Source organism: Bemisia tabaci, chromosome 2 (assembly GCF_918797505.1).
Source record: "Bemisia tabaci chromosome 2, PGI_BMITA_v3".
In the NCBI taxonomy this organism is placed as follows: domain Eukaryota; kingdom Metazoa; phylum Arthropoda; class Insecta; order Hemiptera; family Aleyrodidae; genus Bemisia; species Bemisia tabaci.
Window position 1 is genome coordinate 65473282 of NC_092794.1, and position 21431 is coordinate 65494712.

At 39.7% G+C, this 21431-nt stretch overlaps 1 protein-coding gene across 3 annotated transcripts in view; it reads left to right on the top strand.

The window, feature by feature from the left end:
- Window positions 1-4609: 4609 nt before the first annotated feature.
- The window catches only part of LOC109041801 (trinucleotide repeat containing adaptor protein gawky), a 54040-nt gene continuing 37218 nt past the window's right edge, over window positions 4610-21431 (top strand). The window contains exons 1-11 of one of the 3 annotated variants that reach the window (XM_019058223.2): window positions 4610-5050; window positions 6512-6558; window positions 12021-12101; window positions 14048-14215; window positions 14698-15382; window positions 15831-16099; window positions 17032-17356; window positions 17820-17943; window positions 18711-18916; window positions 19897-20058; window positions 20777-20921. In XM_019058223.2, coding sequence (XP_018913768.1) covers window positions 12030-12101; window positions 14048-14215; window positions 14698-15382; window positions 15831-16099; window positions 17032-17356; window positions 17820-17943; window positions 18711-18916; window positions 19897-20058; window positions 20777-20921 — 2156 coding nt within the window. In that variant the 5' untranslated portion in view covers window positions 4610-5050; window positions 6512-6558; window positions 12021-12029. The remainder of the gene's footprint in view (window positions 5051-6511; window positions 6559-12020; window positions 12102-14047; window positions 14216-14697; window positions 15383-15830; window positions 16100-17031; window positions 17357-17819; window positions 17944-18710; window positions 18917-19896; window positions 20059-20776; window positions 20922-21431) is intronic. The other 2 variants (XM_072296080.1, XM_072296079.1) reach the window with 2 other exon arrangements.

Here is a 21431-nt window from a genome sequence, read left to right on the forward strand (position 1 = left end):
CCGTCAATACAAAATGCTGAGATTCGTTCATGATTTTATTGGTTGTCTCGTAAATTTCTCTGTAAGAAGCTTCCCTCAAAATTTAAAATTTGTCGAAATAAACTAAAAAATGTGCAGGTTTTGTCAAAAAATTCACATCCGGCCTCTCCTATTGTCTCGGTCTACTGTGCGCCTCGGCCTCGTGACATGGTGCGATAATCAGATGTTTGATCGTTGACGATTGACAAAAATATCTAAAGAGTCATGCGAGCAGTTGACAGCTCTGCCGTTTTACCGAGAAGAACAGTAACGCTCAAATTCTCATTGTCGAATTCGCTCTGAAAGCCACTCAGTGTAGTTCAAATAAACTTACTGATTCTGATTCAGCTCGGTAAACCAGCTAAATTATTCTTATTTGTAAAAAAAGAATACAAAAAATGAAAAAAAAAAAAAAAAAAAAAAAAAAAAAAACGAGAATTATGAACAGCTGTAAGTGAACAAAAATTAACTTTCAAAATTCAGAAAAAAATAGCAGTAAGTCCACATTATTTCGCCAGAGAGCTGCACGTATATTGCTGACTTGAGTACTTCAAATCTACCTGCTTCTGACCTCAAAATGATTGTTCTTCTGATGATTTATTGGCTTTTATTTCAGTTGAGGAGCCTACTCTACAGTCCTCTATGGAAAAATCAATAAAATCCTTAAGGTATAAGTCACGATTTGGATGGGGTTTAGATGCTGTCAAGGATTGAGTGTATATGTTGAGATAGTATCCCTAAAATGTGTTAGTCGCACTTCTAAACCGCCACTACGCAAGCATGGAGAACATAGCATGTACTGCTATCGCCTAAAATAAAATGAAAAAGGGTTCTTAAAATTTTAAAATAAAATTCGCCAATATTTATCATCCAAACACTGTCTGGGTGCCATTTGAGTGATTATTGACAATTTTACGAAGATCGGAGGATTCCATAACAATTTTTTGTCCGAACGCCACTAGGTCCTGTTATTTTCTAACTTTCAAGTTAGCACTGTTTTCACTTTTCGGAAACACGCAGCGCTCCCACATGAGATTCGCTTCCTGCGGGCCGATTGTCGAAATTGATCGACGAAGTTCTAGACCAAGAAGACAGAAGAAATGTAAAGGGATTCTATTGTTGGAAGCGCCGGGTGGTTGCAATGGAGAAAGGAGATAGATAATAGACTAACTAACGGCAACCCCTGAGAGACCCCATAGTAAGTTCATAATTTTCTCCCTTAATCTACAGGAACCACACGTTTTAACAATAGGATCGCTCCATACTCCCTATAATCCTCTTTGTCTATTGCCTTGTCTATCAATTCCAATAAGCAGCCCACTGTCCGAATAAGTTCGATCCGAGTGTGCTGAGCGTTCTCGAACCCACGAGAAATTTATCACGGGTGAATGGGCCATTTGCGCATGTCATAATCCATGCGGCCATCAAAACATAGGATCATGTTTTGATGGTCGCTGATCATAGAGCAGTAAAAACTAATATGATCTGATGCGCCCGACCATCTAGTCTCTGCCTCTAGTTTCAACGTAGATATCTCCCTTTCAAAAAAGCGGCGATCGAAGTTTCCACGTGGTAGTGAACACCGTGGTTTTTACCATCCTAGATTGGAATGTTGTTCTCATGGCGTCAGGGCGTCAGGGCGTCATTTGGGACATGGCCCCCCTCTCTCTGAATTTTTTCCCCTCAAAAATGGAAATTAAATGTCATCACGAAAAGTGTAACTGTCCTCAACCCCACCAGGAACCCAGATCTTTCCCTGCATTCTAGAATTGACCCTTATTTACGGCTACTACGCCCCGCAACCGCCTCGCGGTTATACCCCTCGAAGCGCTTCGCGCCTCAGCGGAATGCGTTTCGTGTTACCCTAATGATTTCGTATCTTTTGAGTATGATAGTGGTCAATTTTCATTGAGCTAACGGAATTTTTCGAAATTTGTTTGTGTTGCCCCCAAGCATTTTCACCTCCGAAACTACTTTTGCCCCTTCCCCCTGAAAATTAAACCTCTGGTAGTCCTGAAGCAGTAGTTACGGTGGTTACTGAAAGCATTTGCATCTCTGATTGAACCAGAAATTTTGATTTAAAAAATTGATTTGCCAGGAAATAGATGGTCTAAAGACGTCGAAACCTTAAAAAACGCCTTATTTGCAAACACCCTCAAGTGGCAATAGACACACCAATGGAGCTGGTAAAAATTTAAATTCCAGAGCATTTCGTCGATATTTCATATGGAACCAGGTGGAAACATTAAATTATTTCTCAGAACTATCAAGTGCGGTATCGCCATTTCCTTTATTAGTCAATTCGATTTCTACGCTTTCCAAAAAATTCAAGTTCATTCGTGCACAATTTTCTATGTGCTTCTTAGGTCCACCAGGGTAATTAATGAAAATTGGAGACTTATCCACTTAATCTTTTGGCTTAAAGTAGGCAGATTTAAGGCTTTATATATTGACATGTCTTTTCTTTTCTTTTGAAAGTTAGCAGGTAATGGCAAAAGAACTAGGGCCATTTTAGACTTCAGCATTGGAAATTAGGTGGGAGTAGCCACCTCAGACATCTGGGTGAAATAATACTTGTCCCGTTCTCTCAGACGCCGAACTAACGTATCAGTGTGCATCATGCAACATTTTCGATTGGTTTAATTTATTTCCTGATTGTATTCAAGATAGCTCAATTAAGGACTACGAACTTCAGGGGTACAAACTGTTCTAGGCTTCCGCAATTTTCTGAAACGAACGTGCTGGGTTTTCGCAGAAAGGTCAACACAACGCGCTGATCATAATTTTGCTAAATTTTTCGTTAATTTTAGAATGTGTGCCACCCTGGTAAAAATTGGCAGTAGAATCTGTGTTCCAAAATAACATAGACCTAAAGCCGGCTGTAAGATTTCCAATAGCCTCTGTAGCCGGCTGTACAATTTCTTTAAGCCTTTGATAGCCGATGGTGACTAAGCAACAGCCAGACGATAAAGTTTATGCTAAATGTTACTAGATACGGATACTAGTACTTAGTTAGTTTTTGGACCACCGCTCTCTTTTTGTGCCGTAGTATCTTGATTTATTTTGCGAGGAATGTTCCGTACTTTTGAAAGATGCCTGTCATTCTTAATATGCTGGAGCGCCTTCAATTTCTTATGATACTGTGCAATACCTCTGGTGTGAAATAGTTATACTTCAGACGCCGTGGCACGCTGCGGCGCGGCGCGGCGGGCGGGCAGAGAGCGCGGAACGCGCATTGGCGCCTACAAACCTAACAGGGATACTTCTCGCATTGCGCAATGCGTGAAGTATCCTTGTTAGGTTTGTAGGCGCCAGTGCGTTGCTGCTCCGCTTTGTGTTAGGCTGTAATATTTAATCTTGCGGAGTCAGCGTTTTTCAACTCATGATTTTGAACAATTTGCTCCCCTGATGCACGTCAAAGTCGCCACGTAAGGCAGACATTCCGTCCGCATTTCTTCCCAAGAAACTATCTACCTGGGGGTGAATACATTTAATAAAAATAAACGAAACTTTGGAACCCACTCCCCTTCCATTTTTTACATCCACCGAAGTTCTTTGAGAGAGGAACATCGCCAAAATTCCATTTCTTTATCTTGTCCATAAGGTAAGAGGGTTGGGAGATCCCGGGTACATACACCCTGAAGAGTGAGACAGGTCTGCCATCTTGCATCGTGTACTTTCAATGCTGAACTTATGGCGGAGCCCTGAAGTGCGCGAACTTATTTGGCGCGGACTGAGGCGCGGAACTTTTCATTTGACAAACTCGGTTGCAGCTTTGCACGCCTCGGGCCTCGGGGTTGGCGGGGGGGGGGGGGGTCGACCCCCGGGCCCCTAGACGCTCCCGCGCCTGCGAGCGCAACTCGCGGACCCCGTAAAGTTTGCCATGTAACGTGATGTCACCCAGTCCCACAACACCCGAACCTCACAACCTCCTCCTTCGCTCCCTTTCCGTGCATATCGATTGCTTTCATGAGCGGAAAGCTTTCATTGTTATGTTATGTCGGAATTATGTACGCAGATCTTAGCCTATCTTTCCATGAAAACAACCTTAGGAAGAAATAAGTAAAAAAAAAAAAAAAAAAAAAAACAATAGGTAAAAAAAAAAATTGTATTATAACCTCTATTAGTTTAGAGATTTTTAGGATCAACCCTTAAATAATAAAACTAATAAAAAGAAAAAAAAAAAGAAAAAAAAACACCGTTAGCGTGTGGTTGTGGGTACTTACACTCGGGTTCTCTGAACGGAAACAATAAGAAGGTATGCTATTGGCCCGATTACAAGATGTAGATAGCGATAAATAACAGATAGGCAGATAGTAATAAGAAAAGGTAGATAGATTCGTTGATTATTATGACATCTAGGGAGCTCGAGCGAAAATAAACCTCTCCTCCCTTATCCCTTCCGTCCAAGCTCCCCCGGCTGCAGGGAGGCGGTGCGCCCACTGTGAAAGCCAATGTTGTTAACATGCCACGTACTGGATCAATACAGGATTGATTTTTCGTGATGGTTCCTTCCGAGTGTCGCTGTTAACCACTTTTGTTTGAAATTTGAACAGACATTGGTATGTCCCAGGTTGCTTCCTTTCATTTTCTTTTAATATCCTTTCTCCAAGGAGCCTCCACGTTTTTTAATTGCGCCGTAACAAGCGTCAGGGAGGCAAGCCCGTGAATGTGACAGCGGCGAGTCTAGTCGGGGTCCGTGAATAGGACATCGTCCTACGAGAACTGAACAACTCCGTTTTGGCTTCCTCTTTCGGCCATGAAAACATGAATTTTTCATTACTTTAAAAGCAAGTGATTAATTACATTTCAACTGTTGATGTGACCTCTTAATATAACGATTACGCTTAGTTTTTAGTGTTTTTAGCAAATATGTAAAACTGTGTTTAATTTCGTTACTGTTTTAACTGTTAAATTGTGTGTTGTGTTCGGAAGCGAATGTCAAGCGCAAGCCATAGAATTGTGCTTTTAATTTGTGCAGTGTTTACAAATATTGTGATAATTACTGTGAAATACAAAATTTTAACCACAGGTAATTTCCCCCTCATTCAAGTTCTAATTCGCTCTCTCACTCTAAAGGTTTGGATTGAAGGTTATCTGTCTGCTTATCACTCTGAATTTTTCGGCCTGGCCATCCCGTTCGGGCAAATTCAACAGTTATGTCTCCGAGTTAATTCCTTCTAATGCGCCGCTATTATAAGTTTACGTAGCTTTTTCCTCTTTTGAGTTAATCGACCCTAGTGTACCGTGTGTATCAGTCAGTATTTCAACTTATTTCACTTCTTTTAACTCAGGTTGGGTTGAAAACCATGTTAGGTGATGTCCTCCTTGAGCAGCAGTAATTTAAATAGCTCCCTTCAGATGCTGTGACAAAGCTGAGAATGGAAGAGGATGTTTTGAGAACCTAGTTTTAACTTTCTCACTTGCCTTCTATTTCTGAACCCTAAGCAGGATTTATGCACTTTCATTCTAGCACCTCTTTGATTCATGAAGCATTCTCAGATATGTGTACAAGAATCATGGCGGCCATCAATGACCTCTTTATTTTCAATCCTAGCTATGCTTAGTGCTTATCACTAAGTTTTTATCCTGTAAATATCTCTGTTTTGGTAGTTTCACCTATTTGAATGTTCTGACCACCTCTCAAAGTCATTTTGTTATCATGTGTATCAATACCCAATAACATTTTTTAGTAATTGATACTGAGTTACAGCCAAGTAGGTTTACGTTATTTCAGGCTCCGACAGAAAATCCGTCATCTTGCTTCTTGCATTTTAGTAACATATTTGAGTGACATCAGACAATCTTCTGTTGTAGTTAAGAACTGCGTTAGCCTATTTGGTGAGGACTCTCAGCGTCTGATAGGAGATTTTAGTCGGTGATTGATGCAGGCGGCATGCCTATGAAGTGATTCTCATCTTCATGAGTCAAGTCGAAATTATTTGTGTTCCATTTAATCAATCCAAGTCTATGGCATTGTATTGATCTTCTTTGATGATGTTTCTGATGGATGGATGAATTTAATTTTGGTAGGATTTCGGAATTCTCTTAGGGGGTCACTTATTCGGTTAAAGGAACTCCAGCTTTAAGAGCTAATTATAGAGAAGGTAGGCAACTGAATGCAAGAAATATATAAATATTGAGGAGGGATGAAACCACGAGAGCTATGCTAATTGGATTGGACAGGTTTTAATGTATCTTTTTGCATTTAAAATTGAGTACTTTTGCATTTTATCCTCAAGATGATGGAGGAGTGTGGTTAAAGAGGTATTGAGCTAATGTTTATGACAGGTAAAATTTTAGTAGTATAGAAATCGAAGGCAAAATCTTGTATTTCTGTAACCAAGCGTTAGTGTAAGAAATTATTTTCTCCAGGGAGTGACGGCAAAGAAATGTTGTAAGTCTTGTGTGTATCAAAAGAAGAAACCTTTAGTTGATGAATGCCCTTCATTTTTTCTCAATGAGTAATTCCTCTTCTCTTTTTTTGTTTTAGATCTCTGCCAGTATGGAATGCAATGCAATGCTCTTTAGTCAATAAAGGTAAGGATTCTCAAAGTGTTAACTATCCTGACACATCCTTGTTTCTTCTGTCTCACACTTTCGTGTTTGACTAATTTTTCCATGGGCAGAATTGTTTGTGGTTGCTTCTCTCCATGAGATTAAGTTGGCAATACTCCGCATAATTTTGTAGTCGCTGGGAACCTATCTTTAAATCGAGTATGTCCACAGCTTCAAGGCTGGAAAATGCCAAATTTACATAGTTGATTTTTCTTACTTAAAAGAACATCAGTTCCCAGAATAAATGCTAGTGAACTCCCCAATCACTAGTTTCTTATCGACAATCTGCATCATGCTCTAACTTCAATAGTTGTTGCCATGGATCCCCAATCTTCTATGTTTTTAGGTTGTGGAAACATGAAATTTCATACTAGCTTGAACATGATATGAATGTTACTCAGGTGCCCCTGTTCAAACTACAAGTATCTTCAAGTGTGCTCATATTATGTCCAGACATAAGTCAAATCTTGTTTGCATCAATATCCATCAATAATGCCATCTGATTGCATTTTTTATCCTCATGAGTGCTGCCAATGCTCAACTAAGCAAATATTGACTTTAGTCAACATACAACAAGAGAGCTCTGTGATGTCATGGTGAAAATTTACTGGAGGTATTCTCACAAAGATTGAGTGATTTTGTCTCTGTGACCAGGATTTTTTCCACCTTTCATTTTATGTTAAGCAGTATAGTCGTAAAACTTGAATGAAGTGTTTGCGGGAGTGAATCACTGTAAATGAAAAGGCTCTTTACCTGTTTTCAAGGATATGCAGGCATCTTCACCTAAGGGAAGGCCCTGCTTTCTTTCGGATCTCTAATTTAATGAAGTTTCTTCTCAAATTAGTCAAATTCAAGGGGTCAAATTGATGTTTTTCCCAAATCAGCATGGTAAAGTGCACATTCGTACTACCTGCCTAAGATGAGAATTCTAACTTCAGGGGCAATATTCCGAGAGCTTGTAGGTTTTTATAAAGCCTAGACATCCCAACTACAATTAACCCACTTATGTTACATGTAAGAGAATGAATACCCAACGTTTTAAAACTCTTCTTTAGAGGTGGTTAAGTTGTCTTGACCCCCATCTTGGACAGCATGAGGTGATGGATTTGAATTTTCAAAAAATTCTACGATGCCTATTTTACCTGCTGAAAATGGAGGCTTCAATGCTTTTCTGGCCCTCTCTGTGGCCTTCTGTGCAATGTGAGGTTCATTGATGACCCTCTTTGCAGCTTGTGAACTGGGCTCAAAAATATGAACATCACTTGACATCGCTTGACTAAAATGTCTGACACCTTTGCAGTAGAGGGTCAATTCAGTGAAAAATATACTTGCATTTTTGTTCGCTCTTCATTTGAATTATTTTCTTTCACTGGTGTGCCACTAGCATTTGAAATAGAAATTTCTACTTTAATTTAGGGTAGTCAGTTTATAAAGATTGGTCTGACCTGCCCTTATTTTAAGAATTCCAGGATTCTATTTGGTTTTTGCATTTTTCCTCTCTCCCTCGCTCTCCTTTCCCCTTCTGTTTCACTCTTCATCTTATTTTTGGTTTTTAAATCTCACGCTTATAGCTTTATATCCTTCCTTTGACAAGTTCACTTCCTCTTTTCATTTTATGAATTCACCCAGCCAAATGAGGAGTTCTGCCATATCACGGAAAAGGCATTATGTGCATTCTAGAATGAGCATTGAGACAGATGTGATGTATGTGCTTTTTTTAGATTTTTTTTAGATTTCATTTATTACTAAAGAAAATACACAAGATAGTAATTGAGTTAAAGCCACTACAAAAACTATGTGCTAACCATGGCTTATACAGAAATGTACTCGCTGTTCTCTTGGTAACACGGCAGAGTTTTAGTCTTGACTTGGTGGACCTGTTGCAAACTTTTGCCAGAGCAAAAATAAGAGTTGTTACTCATAACAAATGAGTCAAAAATCTTGATGAGGGCATCGGCAAAGCCTGAAATGCACTCCTTACTACACAATTTGCGGTTTTTTGAGCTTCCCGCTTCAAAAACGATACCTTGACACAGGTGAACGTTTTGTGCGAGGAGTCACTCCATCCAACCCCTGCCCTATTTGAATAAGGGAATAAAAGCCACAAAACTCACCAAAAAAAAAAAAAAAAAAAACCCCTGCTCACAAGGATACTATGCATTATTCCACATAGCCGACGCCAATCCGCCAACGGGACGAAAATTCTAACCACCTGATAACAATCTGCTTGTTTACATTCACATTTTTCTCGCGCTGATAGATATCTGGCTTGATTGACCTCGTGCTCTCCTCAACATGCGAGCGGAAGCGTCGGCCATGTTGAGCAGGGATTGAATAGAACGACTCCTCTATCGAAATGTTCACCTGTGCTGTAGTATCCTTTTTGAAAGGGGAAGCTTAAAAAAACTCAAATTTCTTAGGCAGATTGTGAAGTTAGGAGTGCATTTCAAAGTTTGCGGATAAGCTCATCGTGATTATTGAGACATATTCTATACGGAACAACTCTTATTTTTGCTCTAGCAAAAGTTTGCAACAGTTCCATTCTCACTCAGCTCCTCCAAGTTCTTTTCTTCGAGAGGAAACTGATGATGTCTCCTGGTTCAGAGGTGTGAGAGTGAAGATTATTTCATTTTTTTCACTAAGGTGCGCAAGTAATTTGTTATGTTATAGATCATCTACAAAAAATTCCATCTTACAAAGAGTATACACTGACGAATTCCAGAGGAAGAGTTCTTTAAGAGAATTTCCGCGGGTCAAAGTTAGAATTTTTAAGAATCGTACAATAGGCACTACAATGATGGTTTTGGTGCACGTCATAAGTGATCATAACTGTTAAATTGTAGCAGAGAAGGAATTAATGTATTTGGATGGCAGTATCACTATTTCACTTTCTCAAAGAGAAGAAAGCCAAATGAATTGATTAAGACTTTCATACAATATCCTTCAAACGGAGGAAAAATCACAGAAATTTCTGATCAAAATTATGCTCCTTAGTTAACCAGTCCATTAATAAATCATAGGGGCAGTCTGTAATAGTCAAATATGATTCATTCAACTATCGTTGGGAAAAACATGTGAATTTTCCGTTGATGGAGCCAGCGTTTTCCATTTTTAAGGCTCCTTTTTGCAACCTTAGCTTTTAAAAAGTGCGATTCCCAGACCCTGTTTTTGCATCCCATCTGCTGGTTGCCCTGTTTAGAAGTTACTGCACCCTTGCATCATGTTTCACTCTCGGCCAATCTCGAAGGAAGCAACAAATCAGTCGGTATTTAACCTTCTGTAATTTAAGCGCTCTCCTTTTTGGAATGGAAGCAATTGATGGAACACTTTAAAAAAATATCATCTTCTGAATGAGATGCCAAGAAACCTCTCCGCACTTCAGTTGAGTCAAATAGTGATCCATGTTGCACAACTCTAAAAGTGTGGTCCTCTACATGTAAAACGTAGAATGCACGAGTGTGACTGTCAGATTTTAAAGAAATTGCTTTGCAATAAATTGTTGCTCCTTCATCTGGACGAAAAATTTGTCCACACACTAGCAATATTTTGGAATTTTTAGAGAAAAAAAACTCACAGCCAAAAATTCGCTAATTCTATTTGGTGAATGCTGTCCGCAACAAAATTACTGGTTGTTTTACTTCTGCAGTTAAATCGCCACCCATGACATGCAGATAGACCAATAAGTATCGTGTAGACATTCAAGGTTCAGGATTCGCTAGTTCTTCCCTTCAGTTCATATGCCGAAAATCATTTTTCAGCTCATACTCTAACGCCTTTGTTGTCTAAAACACAGTCGAAAATCGCCGAAGTAAATGTAACGGTTACAATAGTTGTCTAATGCTTGTCTCTTGTTTCATTGCTTCGCCAAAACTTGTTTATATCTTTCATGAGTTGTACATTTGTCCTTGAAATCCTCTCGATCATAAATTTAGTTCTTATTTCAGTTTAAGATCCTTGAGGGGTATGCATTTTGAAGTCTACACACTCAGCTAACAGTCAACTTTGTAATTAGGGGTTTTTAGACGGAGCCTACTGGAAATTTTGTTTTTATTCTCTGTGAGAGTTTTGCTTGGTGACTTTGAGGTTGTCAATTGGGAACTATGCAAGAAAGATTAAGGTCTTACGGATTAACTGCTTCAGGAAAGGAGGGAGTCTAAACTTGCCAAGGCCTTACGAACTCAACCACAGTTACAGTACCTAGTTTGGAGTTAGTTGTTTGAAAAACGTACTTTGTATAGCTTGTGAAAGTTCTCAAATGCCATGTTCAGGGCTTAAAATTGCCAGAATATAATTTACTTTTGTTTCTTAGATTGGTTAGGAAATGATCTTTACTGATCATCATAAATTTCGAAGGTCAGTAGAGAGAGTCTTCCACCAAAATTTCAGAATCCGATTTTTGTCTCATATGGGCAATAATTGCTGCACTGATTGGCTTTTTCCGAGGTGTGAAGCCATTTTTCCCTTCATTAAATTCTGCAGTATCCTCGCACAAATGTTGCAGTCTGCATTTTTTAATAAAATGGGTATGAACTCTTCTCTCTCCTCCCTCTACAAAATTTCAACTCATTCATTCATCAGTGTCCTTTACATCAATTTCAAGTGAGAGGATGGCTGAATCATACCGAACGTTGTGAAATTGCTAATAACCCAAAGAAATTACGAAGCTCTTGCAGTAAGCAGCTAGAGGGGAAGGAAGGAAATGTTAACCTATGAGTTAGAGTATGGACAGATTGTTTCATGGAGGGCTTAGGGCCCAAAAGTGCAGCCACCCTTCTAACCAACTTCTAACGCACAAAATTTCACTGCCAGTCTGCAGATTCCAATTCTAACCAAGATAGCCAAGAATGTACAGAAATGAGCGTTCTTCCGCGAAATTGAGTAAATTCATGCTAAAACTGAGTCAAACATGTGCTTAATAAACGACGGTTCGTAACAATAGTATTAGTAAATCGCTCTGGATACTTAAAATTCATAGGTTGGCTGCATTTCTGGGCCTTAACTTTATTCGCAGAAGCATTGGTGAAGGCCTGATGTATTTTCAGAGTTTCACATCTGTCCATACTCTCGCTATACAGGTACTCTACTATGAGTGTCCCCCTATTTTGACTATTTAATTCTACTCTACATCAACCACTCAAGAATTTAAAACTTTGCGCCGGTATTGCAATGCAATACCAGGGTAGCTGTCACTGGGCCGCGCCCACAATATGCCAACCTATGACAATCGTCCCATCAAAATTCAGGCTGAATACCCAGAGTAGATCGCCGAACCAACAACAACCAAAAATTATACTTTTCTCTTCTTCCTGTTCTTGTATTTTCCCTTACATGAAAGATAACCTTCTCTGAAAACAGTTGTTCCAATTTCTTAGTTGTTAGAAAAGTATAGTTATAGTAAGTAATTAGTTAGAAAAGTATCTAATAACCTTTCTTCTCTGATGCAGGAAGGAGAGATGTCCACGACAGTGAACGCATCTGCCGATCAAAATCGGAATCTTCCTACCTACCAAGTGCCTAATAGTAGGGTGAGTAATTTTTTTAAGGTATTTTGCATGTAACGTTTTGGCTAATGAGAGGAAGAAACTAGCTATAACTTCCCGCTAAGGCAAATAATTCATTGTCTGATGAAAATTAATCAATTACACACCAAATAAATAACAGGAAAGTTCAGCACTCGATGACAGTTCAGAGATGCCAAGCCATCAGATAGATGTCATTAATGCTCGAAAGGGACTTGCTAACAGTCAAGGATCAAGGATCTCCTACTGAGGGAATTAGGTTAGGAGAGGATATGCAGGGTGCTTCTCTTGCAGGTCTCAGTTGGCCCTTTTCTGAGGCTCTTGAAAGTAATTGAGGCACTGAATGCGAAAAGGGCACTTCTCGGTTGTAGTGTTTCAGAGTCTCCTCTAATATTTCATTCATTGTAAGGAAAGTGAAAGCATCCATTTCACTCAAAATTCTACTGAATATTCCTTATGATTCTACAATTTTCTATGGAAAGAATACTGGAAAAATCACCCATTAAAGTCTTCTCCAAGGGATTAATTGGCAACAGAGATTCTGAAACACCGCAATGGACCACTAGACAAGGTACGAATTTAACCAATCTGATACATGTTTCTTACGAGAATTTTACGTAGAACACGATTCTTACAACGAAAATTACTGAAACCAACTCCTAACGAAGATATTAACGTTTTTATTTCACATTGGTTGAACCGCCCGCTGACAAGAAACTCAAAGCTCTACATGAGTCAAATCGCCCACTACAACGGTTTCAGCAAGCTTCTCAAACGAGCAATGTTCATTTCCCACCATGTGTTGTTCAAACTATAAGTCATTTGCTATAGCTGAGCCAAAGCGTTGAGATCGAGGTTGCCAGATTTTTATATCGCAGAGACTGTCATGATAACGTTTAGCGCTCGGTGTGAATCACGTAGAGCATTGAGTTTTCATGAGCGGATGGTTTGAATTCACGCATTAAGAATCATTAAATATCTTCGGAAGGAGTTGATTTCGGTAATTTTCGTTGAGTGCACCGTGTTCTACCCGAAATTTTGGTTATGAAACATGTATCAGAATGCTGAAATTCGTACCTTGTCTAGTGGTCCATTGAGAAGTGCCCTTTGTGATGACCCTGATTACGGGTCGATAAGGGGACGTAGCTGGAGCGTCGTGATATCAGCCGACGAGACGTCTCAAAATAGAGATATCTCGAGCTGACGTCCCAAGGCTCCAGGGGGACTGTTGCGTCGGACAGTGGTCGCCCGTGGTCTCTCTATGGAGAGAGATCTCGTGCAGACCACCTACACAACACAACAGTGGGTGCTCTTTGGGGGGCAGTAGTTGACCCCTCCCAAAAAATGAAAGACGTAGTCAATAAAGAGAGAAAGGGTCTGTCTTTGACTGAATTTCGATATATTGTCTGAGTTGGCTATTCTATCAGATGAAAGGGCTCGACAAGACACAGAAAGAATAGCAAAAGTGGAAAAAAGATTCAAAAAATATGGACGGTGTTGAGAACGAACCAGAGTCGTTCGTCTGACTTATCGGCTCGTCGATGACGCGCAAGTGCAGGCTTGAGCCCTCAGCACAAGCACCAGATGTCCGTGTAGCGAAGACTGGCTTTCCTCGAGCGTCGGAGCAAGTGGCCCAGCTCCTTAAGCTCGGGTCGGCCGGCGGCGCGCATGCGCATTTCCCAGCGAACATCAGCGTTTTTCCTAAAGTCAGTGCTCCTCCTGACGTTGCCAATTTCCCCCTGTAATGATGAATTGTCTGGGAAAATTGGGCGTCTCCTCACACCTTTTCGCATCCAGTGCCTCAATTTTAAAGTTTATTCTAGGTCCCACTATGTACTCCGAGGAATATTAATAAAGTTTTGATTTTCTACATTACTTTGGTACTTGATTAAAATCTTTGTTCAGTTAAAAGAGAATTTCAGTCTTTAATTGTAATTTTCTTCCTTTTCCAGGACACAATGAATGCGGTAGAAACATCTGCCGTTGCTGTGAGGAATAAAATCAAATCACCGCACAGAGCGGAGAGTGATGGAGGCAGAGCTGGCCTCTTTCACTTCCTCCCTTCGACTGTGATAACCAGCTCATTAACTTGTAGTGGAGATCCGTCCTACACGCTACAGGTAATAAAACTGAGTGATTGATCTCAATTGGTTTTAACTTCATTCTCCTCATAATAGTTCAACCTCAAACCAGTTTTTCTATTAAAAATTTTAGAAAGTATGCAGCTTTATAGGGAATCTTTGCAGGTTCAATTTGGTGTCATAACCCTATGTGTCACCCTGGAGGTTTTACTTTTCAGAAAAAAACATTCATCTGAAAGGAATAACTTCCAAGGTCAATCAGAATTAGGTGTTCGAGGCAACTAGAAAAATTGTATCGTAAACTCAGGAATTGATTTTCCATCTGTATTTGCGACTTGAAAGAAGTTTAAGTTTCCGAACTTATTTCAATCTTTTTGGCAGTTGCAATATGAATGTAATCTTTGGGGCAAGTTAAGTTTCAAAGGCATGAGCTTGGCTCTAAATTTGAAGTGCTTAGTGCAACTAGTAGTTACCTCTAATGAAGTCTGAAATACTGAATTATGTTTTTATTTTTTTAACAGGGCTTGAAAGCAAAAGCTGTCGGTTCAACTGATAGCGATTGTTGCGATGAAAAAAGAATGATGAGGCAAGAAGCCTTGACCCTAGGATCGGTTGACATTGGTGCTCAGGATAAGTCTTCTACTACTAATAATTGTTCTACTATTAATGATAAGCATAGGATTAAGTCCGTTGATACTACTAGTTGTAATGCTAATAATGTGACGACGAACAATGCGGAAAACATTCCTTCAAATGAGTGGATAGCAATTTTAAATACCACGACAAAGCCTTATTCCTCAGGTGATTTACTTCAGGGTAACTCTAAGCTAAATCACCGCTTAACGAATTCCCCGTTAAACTCCTTTCAAGACTGTGATGTTATTCGAGACTACCACTTGAGGTGGAACATCCTGCCAACTTGTCGATTGGTGGGTGGTGGGGAGAGTTCGCTTGCTTCAGCAACCTCCACCAACTCGGGCTGGGGAACGAACAACAACAACTCAGGATCGAGCGCCCCACCAAGTGGATGGAGTGCACCGACCAATGCTGCTCAGCCACCACCAACATCGACTGCTTCAGGACCTCCTGCCAACTGGAATAGCAGCAACAGCAATTCCCCCAACTCATCCTCGCAATCTCAGTCACAAAACCGTCAGCCACCGGCAAATAATGCTAGTCAAGGAACCAATAATCTGCAAAACAATGGTAAGATCATTATTTTTGCATTATTCCTAAAATTCCACTGTAGTAATGAAACAAATACCAAACAATCACTAAGAATATTCAACTTCTTCATATATATTTTCTCTGATGGATTAAAATGAAATATCTGTACCTACTCAGATTTGAGGAAGCACTTTATTAATTGATGTTGAGTAAGCCGTAATAATTTTAACTGCCAGTTCTCTAATCGATTTGAAGCATTTTCAAATGAATTGCCTTCTGGAAACGTTTGAAATTTATCAGACTGGATGTAAGCCGGATAATTATTGATCATTTCATTCAAACCTTTACTTCAATATTTTTAAAAAAGAAATGCTCAACACACAAGTGATCCAGTTTTAGCATTGTCGTGTATTATTTTATGACTGAGCCAAAGTTACTGTGATCTACTATGCCCATCTAACTGACGTTTCTTTTTTTTCATGAACAGCTTCTAAAGCAAACCCAGCGATGAGTACCAGTAGCAACAATCAGCGCCAGTCAACTAGCCAGCCACCTCCGGCCACTTCTCAAGCCAATAGTACCACATCTTGGGCACAGGCTGCTGGCAAGAACCTTCCCAACGCACCACCTACCACAACTCCTGCACCACCCATGACTTCAACAGCATCGACCACCAACAACAACTCGACGAAGCAACAGTTGGAGCAGCTCAACTCTATGCGTGAAGCCCTCTTCAGTCAGGATGGTTGGGGAGGAGTAAGTTTCTCTGTGCAATTATTTATGAAAAATAGTGGAAGGGCCCCTAACAGCAATACTTTTCCATGGACAGTAAATCCTCTTGAGCAGAAAAGAGAACTGTCTTAAAACACACATGCAATCATATTCTACATTTAGATTCTGATAAGGTTTGAGGAGGAATACTAAATTTTATTTTGATATCATTAATCAGTTTTGTGCCTGTCTTCTCCAACTCAGGAAAATGTTACCTAACTTGTTTTATTCTGTGCGTTATCCATTTAATGGGTTATTGACGCCTATTTTATTCAATTCATATTCTTAAAGTACCAAGCAAATTGAGTTCTGAATAATTTTCTTAAACCTGGGATCAAAATGGTTGACAAAAAAAGACTGAAATGATATCTGATGCACAGGTTGGGAGGAGAGGACACAAGCACTGCGTCAGGTCCAGCAACCGTCCGCGTAATGTGCTGGCTCGGAATAAATGTTTCCTTTGTTTGGTTCAGTTATATCATCTAACGAAGGAGTCAATTTTTTGTTGTTGTTTTTTTGTGCAAAAGAGGGAGATTTGACTTATTAAGCAAAGAGTGACATAATTTTATTTAGGGGGAGGGGGGTGTTTTCAGATCTGTTCGATGGGTGTGTGCAGAAACAGAAGGGGTCTATAATTCTGGATTTCAGTGTAACATAATTTATGAATAGCAAGAGACAGTAAGTCATTTCATGCTGATAGAGGGGAATCATTGTTCCAAAACAGCATTACTGCGTCCATGTGAAGGTTTTTTTTGTTGGAATTCTTCGGGCTGGGAATAAAGGGCCAACACTGCCTTAAGTCAGTTTCTTCGTTTTGTACGTACTGACTTCCAGACCCTTTTTCCCGTCAGATCCCTCTTGATCCTTATTTGAATTGCTCACTGATACATTTTTTTAAATTTTCTTTCGTCGTATAGCAACATGTGAACCAAGACAGTGGTTGGGATGTCTCCCCTTCACCAGAACCAGTTGCTAAAGATCAAACCGGTGCAACAGTACCTGCATGGAAGCCAAATATAAATAATGGAACTGAGCTTTGGGAAGCCAACTTGCGCAGTGGCGGTCAGCCTGCAGCTCCACCGCAACCCAAAACACCATGGGGCCATACTCCCACGACTAATATTGGTGGCACGTGGGGCGAAGATGATGATGTCAGTAGCGAAGCGACCAATGTCTGGACTGGAGTTCCTCCAAACAATCAACCGCAATGGACAGGCGGCCCCAACAATCCTATGTGGCCAGGTACTAAATCTTTTTTTGAATGTGCTGTGTAATTCATGATCTGAAATGACCTTCGCCACTGAGAATCTTTGCTCTTCGAATTTCAAAGATTTGCCCTCCTTGATGGTTGCTCTTATCTTTCATTCTCATGAAACTTGTGTATCAATTGCTATTTCATGAAACTGAGTTTCCCATGAAGAATAAAACATGTTTATCTCTCCTTTGATTGATGCCACACAGATTATGCATACCACGAGCACAGCAACCATTTAGCTAATTTTTCATCTGTGAAAATGAACAAAAATGCCTGTTCATGTGGAGGCTAACCTCATATTGGTTGTTTTCTTATAATGCTCAGTCAGTTAACACCTACCGTCTTCCATTGTTTTTACCCGAATGCCAGCAACTCTGTATCTCTCAAAGTCTAAATATCTCTGCTTAAATTTTGACCTCAATGATGTTAATTAAATTTCTTCATGTGCAGGTGGAGACAAAAAAGGTAGTGAGTGGGGTGGAAACAATGCCGGTTGGCCGTATGACCCCTCCCGCGGTCTTGCTCCAAAAGTTGATCCAAGAGATCAACATCGTATGGCTGTAGCTGATCACAGGTAAGGAACTATTCCTTTTTTTCTCCTTTAAAACTTACCTTTTCTCAACTCTACTGGGTGTTGAATGATGAGAGTGTTGTAAGTAGAAAGTGGCATCCTGTGAATGTTTAGGGGTGGGGGAATATTTGACAAAAGTCACATGTAAAACAACATGATTCAACTGGAAGTCTTGTGCTAAGCAATGGGCCAGCTGTCGATCGATGCACTCTAGGTTGAAGTAATATTTTGCTGCTCCTCATGATGCAAGTGCTGACTGTTTTTGAGATAAGCTCCATTGTCCATCTAACTCCACACCCTTCAAGAGACTTATGGAAATGGAGGTATGCCCTCACTGTAAAGGAGCGGTATTTTGTTCAATCTTTTTAATGCTATTCTAAAACTGTTGTCAGATGCAAATATCTCCTTTATGTAAAAGATGAATAATGATCTGTCAAAACGTAAAATTTCTATTTAGATAGTATTTACTGGTAGTACTTAACTAGGAGGTACGAGTAGGTAGAAAGTAAAATTCTTGGCTCAGCTCCGATCGATACTAAATGTGGGCCATTAGCATGAGGTCTCTTTTATCCTCAAGTGAAATGATTCTTTTTTGCCCAAAGTCTTCATCTTATATGAATAATTTTGGCTGGTCCTCTAAACTGGAAAAAAAAAAAAAATACCACAATTAATTATTTGCCATCTGTACTAGTAATTCAGCGTCAGTTTTCATTGTAAATTTAATTGATGGACATCACTGATTGAAATCCTTTGTTTGTTTGTTCCTTCAGAGGCATTGGTGCTGATGATAGAATTGGTTTGATGAGAGGAGATCCTCGTGGAATAAGTGGGCGCCTGAATGGAGCTGGTGGTGCTGATCCTGCTATGTGGGGTCCTGCTCCTCCGCCACAACAACCACCAGCTCCCCATCATCCCCCGCCTGGACCACCTCCTGGACCTGGTCAACCACCCAACAAAATTTTACCACCAGCTCTAGGTACAACATATTCTGATTATTTTATCAAATTTTAGCAGAACTTCACGCAACCAATACCAGCACATTATTTCGAATGTTCTCCGCAAATGTGTTACTCTACTGCTAGCTGTTTTTTTTTTCCTTTGCTAAATTGTTCCTTTTGGGCCAAAAAGCATGCAAAAAATCAGAAAGATTGGTATACAGTCGTATGTTGTAGTACACTACAGCTACCTACAGCAGGGTGTCTAGCATCAGGTTAAACCGGAAAATATCAGGAATTTTGGCTGATCAGGAAAAAATCAGGAAAATCGGAAAAATCGGACGTTTCATCAGGAATTTTTCTTAGGCGAATCTCCTCAGCGGGGAAGTCTTACTGCTTTTTGCCCACCATGCTAGGAGGCGTCGCGCCGTCTTTGCTTCCGATAATTTCTCACCTGTAGCACTTGTGTCGTATAGTGAAGTTCTCATCAAAAATTAGGAAAATATCAGAAATTTTCAAAATGAAAAAAATTAGGAATTTTTTTTAAAATATCTGGAAAAATTAGGAAAATATCAGGATTTTTCAAAATTAAAAAATACTGGACACCCTACACAGTTATGTCTGTAACTAGCACTCTGCAATTAAGTTTTTGGAGGATGGGTAGACTGGCCTCTATTACACAACAAAACGATGAAAACGCGCCAGTCATCTTGACTGTTTCAGTCTGGAGCAACCACTGAAGAAGCAGAAACAATGAAATGAAAAATATGGCATGTGATGCAAACCCAACTCTTTAATTGTCTGCCTGTATGATACTACGCAAGTGCCGATGATCTAAGTGGATATTTCACATACTTCAAACAAGTACTAGAAAATTTATTGATTTCCAAGCCAAGTCTTGGAGTGAAAAACATGTTGATATGGTCGCAATCTCTGCTCCACAGTTCGAGTTTGTTTCTGCTGAAGTTAATTGTATTATGATTCTTTTCAATGCTAATTTTCCTTTCTTACCTTTTATCAGCTGGCGTAAACCATTGGACTGGTCCCAACTCTAATGATATGAACATGGCCGCTGGTGGAGGAAAACCCAATGGCTGGGACGAACCCTCTCCACCTGCTCAAAGACGGAACATGCCAAACATGCCTGGTTATGACGACGGTACAGCTCTATGGGGAAATCAAGGTTCGTTTCTCAGCCAAAGGAAATAATCTAGTCCTGCTGCAGATCTCAGTGCCAATCTTACTGAATGACCTTTAATACTGAGTAGTTTTCAAAATTTCCAAAAATTTCTCGTAACCCCTCAATCAGGGTACCTTTACAAAGATAACTAGAAGTAACTCTAAATTTGGCAGGCTTTACTCTTAAGTAAACATGTTTGACTTCTTTCGAAGGGATTAAAGTAAGACCTTGATTCGTCGAATCTCAAGGGACTGATGAATAAATCACAGAATCCGCCAGTTTGAATTAGTTTAAAGCCCTTGAAAAGACCGGAAGATTGATCCGCTAAATGATGTTCCGATAAACCAAGGTCTTTCTGTAGTAGAGAAATTCTGGCGATGGCAATCATAAACCTCTCCTTTTTGAGTCAGGGTTCTTGTATATCTCATTTTATTTCATAAGTCTCCCTCCATAGTAATAGATCCCTGGGTTAGCTTTTTTTGGATGATGAAGTTTGATCAACTTTTCGAGCAGCTAGTAGTACCAATTGAAAAACTTTACCTGCAAGGAAAAAAATCTTTTCTCAGCATTAACAGTGGAAAAACTCACCTGAGTGAGGTTGTTACATCAGATGCTTCGTCTAATGTATTGTTGATCTTACTCGCTTTGTCTGTTTATTATTTCCGTGCTCTAACGGAAAATTTCCTACCATTATTCCTAAATGAAACTTTTATTCTCCCAGGTAACAATAAAGTCACTCATTGGAAAGAAATGCCAAATCCTAATATGGCTCATGGAATGCCCGGCCCTGCCATCCCTCAAAATAGAATGCCTGGAAATGTTACCAACATGAAACCTGATCCGTCTTCTTGGGGTCACCCGACTAGGTAAGCCCTTATTACGTGTAATAAACTTATCGTTCTTCAGTGAACTAAAGAAAAACTCTTTCACTCGGATGAAGGGACTCACTATGTTACGCCTTTTATGTTGAAAATTGAAGTACGCAAGGAGGTGTTTTTAGTTTTTCAAATTCCGCATAGGAGCGCTGCAATGTACCTCAAAAAATAATGCAAATCTAGGTTCAATTTTCTTCTTCTTTCTTGCTCTGCAAAATCCTCAGGTTGCAGATAGACTGTACTGTTCCCTAGCCATGATGTTTGATTTCTTTTTTATTCTCCAAGTTCCAAACAGCAATTGACAATTCAACCTAAGATCAAATTCCTGGAAAAGAAGCAAGGTTATCATTAATTGTGTAGCCCCTCTCTCTGTTGCTCAGATAGTTATGGGCCTCACTTGATCTTTTGAATTTGTGCTGAATAACTGAATATCTCATTTGAAGTTTTGGTCTTTTTTTTTTCAGTTATATATTAAACATCCTAGAAATAAAATTTATGGGT